Source organism: Branchiostoma floridae, unplaced genomic scaffold (assembly GCF_000003815.2).
Source record: "Branchiostoma floridae strain S238N-H82 unplaced genomic scaffold, Bfl_VNyyK Sc7u5tJ_1550, whole genome shotgun sequence".
In the NCBI taxonomy this organism is placed as follows: domain Eukaryota; kingdom Metazoa; phylum Chordata; class Leptocardii; order Amphioxiformes; family Branchiostomatidae; genus Branchiostoma; species Branchiostoma floridae.
In genome coordinates, this window is record NW_023365750.1 from 116,708 (window position 1) to 121,692 (window position 4,985).

The 4,985-nt window shown below is 42.4% G+C and overlaps 1 protein-coding gene across 1 annotated transcript in view; it reads left to right on the forward strand.

Moving 5' to 3' along the window:
• Window positions 1-4,985, forward strand: part of LOC118408065 (sushi, von Willebrand factor type A, EGF and pentraxin domain-containing protein 1-like) — a 10,499-nt gene that overhangs the window by 1,539 nt on the left and 3,975 nt on the right. The window contains exons 3-12 of the mRNA XM_035808683.1: window positions 298-474; window positions 732-911; window positions 1,123-1,302; window positions 1,515-1,691; window positions 1,920-2,096; window positions 2,266-2,442; window positions 2,819-2,998; window positions 3,230-3,406; window positions 4,015-4,191; window positions 4,608-4,784. Of these exons, the coding sequence (XP_035664576.1) occupies window positions 298-474; window positions 732-911; window positions 1,123-1,302; window positions 1,515-1,691; window positions 1,920-2,096; window positions 2,266-2,442; window positions 2,819-2,998; window positions 3,230-3,406; window positions 4,015-4,191; window positions 4,608-4,784 (1,779 nt within the window). The remainder of the gene's footprint in view (window positions 1-297; window positions 475-731; window positions 912-1,122; window positions 1,303-1,514; window positions 1,692-1,919; window positions 2,097-2,265; window positions 2,443-2,818; window positions 2,999-3,229; window positions 3,407-4,014; window positions 4,192-4,607; window positions 4,785-4,985) is intronic.

Here is a 4,985-nt window from a genome sequence, read left to right on the forward strand (position 1 = left end):
CCTTCAAAGGCCCCCCCCCCCCCCCCCCCGGTCTGAATAGGGTTAAATATTTGAGTTGTGCCTATTATTTCTGGGTGAGGCCGTGGACTTATTGATCGCCCCTCGTTTATTTGCACCCACGCCATTGAACATCACTTTGTGCACAGAGCGTGCTAGTAAATATACCAGATAACTACCTTAACATTGTACGAGATGGAAATTAGCAATGGGGAAAGCATCTCATGAGTTGGCAAAAGACATTGCTCTGTATACCTTTTCCTCAAAAGGTTTTTGAACAAGTCTGTTAAAACATTTCAGCCAGGCAATGTCCGGCGTTGACCCCTCCAGCAAACGGAGCACTGAGTTCCGCCGGGTCATACTTCTACCCGAACCAGGTTACAGTCACCTGTAACTCGGGATACCAAAGAAACGGAGTCTCTCCTGTGACGTGCCAAGCTGACGGAACATGGAGCAACCCTGTCCCAACATGCACACGTAAGATGAGTTTGAACATATTATTACCAGTAATTGCCAGCAAAAATGTAGTTTTCAGAGGCAAAAATTCTAATAGCGAGAAAATATTAAGAAAGGTTGCCACTCTCAGTATTGAAATGCTGGAAAAATGACGACTATAATCCAATTGTGCATTGCACAAACATACACTAGATGTTGGTGAGAGAGCTGCTATAAACAATTCAATAAATATGTCGCTCTATGTGCACGTCTTAAAGGTCCTTAATAAACCATTACAGCCGTACAATGTCCGGCGTTGATTGCCCCAACTTACGGAGCGCTGAATCCCCCGGCTGGACCATACGTCTACCAAAACCAGGTTACAGTCACATGTAACTCCGGATACCAACTGAACGGAGTCTCTTCTCTAACGTGCCAAGCTGACGGAACTTGGAGCAACAATGTTCCAACATGCGAACGTAAGATGACTTCCAAGTTGATATGAACCAGAATGCCTATCAAATTCCACATTAAGCAGATAACAGAGGAAATATAACAAGCAAATTGTCTGATATAAATAATGTATTATAACATATTAGACTTAAATTACACGATGGGCATTGTTTTGTGCATTTTCATTTACAACATTCACAAAAGAGCCCCGTAAGAAAAAGTCATTGGTCGTTTCAGCCAGACAATGTCCGGTGTTGAATGCTCCAACCAATGGAGCACGGACGCCCCCTACCGGATCTAACCTATACCAGAACCAGGTCACGTTCACCTGCAACGCGGGATACGACCTAGACGGAGTCTCTCCTGTGACGTGCCAAGCTGACGGAATATGGAGCAACCCTGTTCCAGTATGCAGACGTAAGGCGAACTTTGACTAATCGAATATTTTCGAGGTAGTGTAATTTGTACATCTAAACAGAAGTAAATATTTTTTTTTCTAGCGAATAGGAAGTCCAGTTTCAAATTTACTGGAGATACCGTCCAAATCTTTCGAAATAAATGTTGTTCTAAGCAGCATAAAAATGTAGATCCCTAAAGGATTCCTGAACAATACAACTTATCGATTGCAGCGAGGTGTCCGGCGTTGACGGCCCCAAATAACGGTGCACGGACGCCCCCTACCGGACAGAACTCCTACCAGGACGTGATCAGGTTCACCTGTAACTCTGGATACGTACGGAACGGTGCTTTCGATACGACATGCCAAGCCGACGGAACATGGAGCAACCCTGTTCCAACGTGCGAACGTAAGATTAGTTTGGTAATGACAGTTACTGGTAATTACTAGTATGCTGTTGATGATGAACTTATTATCACAAGCTTGGTACAAAACTAAATCTTTAGCAAAGGTTTTTTTTTTCTAGCGTGAGTTTTTCAAACGTTATACGAAATTTTGATTTGAGCCCTAACATGGTTTGAGCCCTAACATGGTTAAGGTTTCTATAAAAGACTGTTAAAATCTTTTTTTTTTTCAGGAAGACAATGTCCGGATTTGACGGCCCCAACTAACGGAGCGCTGAGTCCTCCAGCACCGCACAACTACCCTGCCACGGTTACGTTCACCTGTAACACGGGATACGTACGGAACGGCGCTGAAACTACGACGTGCCAAGCTGACGGATCATGGAGCAACCCTACCCCAACATGCATACGTAAGACGACTAGTAAATTGATACATGTATCTGCAAACAAATCCCATTCATTTTGTTATATGTAGGAAATCTCTATAACGGTATAAAAAAGAAATAGCATGACCTGTATATGTTCTGTACAGAAAAAAATATCTTGAACTTCGTAATAAAAGGTCATTAAACATTTCAGCCGGGCAATGTTCAACTTTGACGGCCCCAACTAACGGAGCGCTGACTCCTCTCGGAGCGACGTCCCTCGGGAATACAGTAACGTTCACCTGTAACTTGGGATACCTACTGTACGGCGCAACTACATCGACGTGCCAGGCTGGGGGAACATGGAGTAATCCTGTTCCAACATGCACACGTAAGATGACTTTCAAGTGTATATATACTGCCGCGTTCCGTCCAATTGGAATATGTAGGATGCAGACGTTGGATAAGTTTCAAGATAATATATGCTAAAAGTTTAATAGAATTGTAGAATAAGCACATTTGTCATTATGTACAAATGATAGGCCTTGTATTTTTCAAATCTTTAGTACAGAAATAGATCTCAAAATTAATAGGTATTTGGCAATTACAGCCAGACCATGCCCGGGTTTGACGGCCCCATCAAACGGAGTGCTTTATGTCCATATGCCTACCCATCCCAGGCACTAGGATGACGCTGCTATCTATAATTCAATAAAAATATGTCGTTCTATGTACATATCTTAACGGTCATTAATAAACCATTACAGCCGTATCATGCCCGGCGTTGACGGCCCCAACTAACGGAGCGCTGAATCCCCCTGCTGGACCGTACGTCTACCAAAACCAGGTTACGGTCACCTGTAACTTGGGATACGATCTGGACGGAGTCTCTCCTGTGACGTGCCAAGCTGACGGAACTTGGAGCAACCCTGTTGGAACATGCAGACGTAAGACAAATTTTGACTTATCGATATTGGCAATGCTACGTTATTCATACCACTAAAATAGATATATAAATTGAATCAAAGAAATTAACTTTTAAAAAGCGGTTTGGGCGCCTCATTTTGCAATTTTCTAAAGATACAGAAAGGATGAATAATAACCAATTCTTAACGTAACATAAGTATGTAGACCCTCAAAATGTTACTAAAGACGATTTGATTTTCTGACAATTTCAGGCAGATGTCCCGCCTTGACAGCCCCAACTAACGGAGTACGGACACCCTCTACTGGATCGAACTCCTTTGGGAATACAGTAACGTTCACATGTAACACGGGATACGTACGGAACGGCGCTGCTGCCGTGACGTGCCAAGCTGACGGAACATGGAGTAACCCTGTACCAACATGCACACGTAAGATTACTTTTAAGTTGAAATGTGCTACCAAGTTCCGTCTAATTTTAGTATATGAAGGATGCACTCATCGGATGAGTTTCAAGATGATATATGCTAACAATTTTATTAGACTGTAGAGTAAACACATACTTTGTGCAAAACATGATAGGTGTTATTCATAAGCCGTCATTTTTTTCATCTTCAGTACAGATATCTCCGAAATAAGAAGCATTTAAGCATACTGACATTCACCAGATAGTAAAGAAGGTATCGGTTTCAGAAGAAAATTGGTTCGACCGTTCTTTACTCAAATCATGATAAGCAGGCATAGATTAAATCTAAGTCAATTTGTAACCATACAATAAAGAAAGAGAGATGTCTGTAACAGGTTATCGACTATTTCAGCGAGTGCATACCTGACGTTGATGTCCCTAGCTAATGGGTCGATGAGTCCTCCGGGACCGTGCCCCTATACGACCGTTATCTTTTTTGTGAAGAATAACTTTATTTGAAGAAAAATAGGTGTCCTGTTTTTAAGACTCAAAATTTCCCTTACATGTTGGTCAATGAAGCATCATTATCCACAGTCTATAAGGTTCTATATATAGTCTATCTTATTATTACAGCCAGACCATGTCAAGCATTGACGGCCCCAACTAACGGAGCGCTGAGTCCTGCCGCTCCACACAACTTTCCCACCACGGTTCGGTTCACTTGTGACTCGGGATACGTACGGAACGGCGCTCAAACTACGGTGTGCCAAACTGACGGATCATGGAGCAACCCTACTGCAACATGCACACGTAAGGCGACTTAAGTTTGTATCTGCATGCGATGTTGATCAACTTGTAGTATGTAGTGAATCTCTGATAAAGAGAGTATCAGAAGAAAGCTGCTTGACCTTTTCATCTTCCAAATAATCTAAACTTAAAAAGTATTGGGCATAGGATTTTCTTTTACAGAACCAGTTATTTTCACCTGCTGACGTTTCGATGTCTGTCAGACATCTTCGTCAGAGCTTCTAACTGGAGTTCTGCGAGAACACTAATTAATTTATGATAACCCCAAACGTAGCTGAGTTTGTATTCCCTTTCGTCCCGGTTCATTTCTGGGGTTCATCTACCAAGCTAGTGAACTTATTTTCTGTTAAAAGATTTTGTTTGATGAATCTTCAGTACAAAAATATATCTCCGTAGTAAAAGGTCGTGGAACATTTCAGGCGGACAATGTTCGGCGTTGACGGCCCCAACAAACGGAGCGCTGAGTCCTCTCGGAGCAACCTCCTCCGGGAATACAGTAACGTTCACCTGTAACCCGGGATACGTACGGAACGGCGCTGTAACCTCGACGTGCCAAGCTGACGGAACATGGAGCAACCCAGTTCCAACTTGCCCACGTAAGATGGTTTTCAGCTCGATATATATAGTACTGTTAATTTTTTATTGAATTTTAGTGTGAAACGCAGCCGTGCGATAGGTTTCAAGTTGACACATGCCCCAAATTTCAATTTAATGATAGTTTTACCATTTACACATTGCTCTTATCTTATTTTGACAGATAAGAAACCGTAAAAGCCTCGAATAATAGAAGCGGTTGT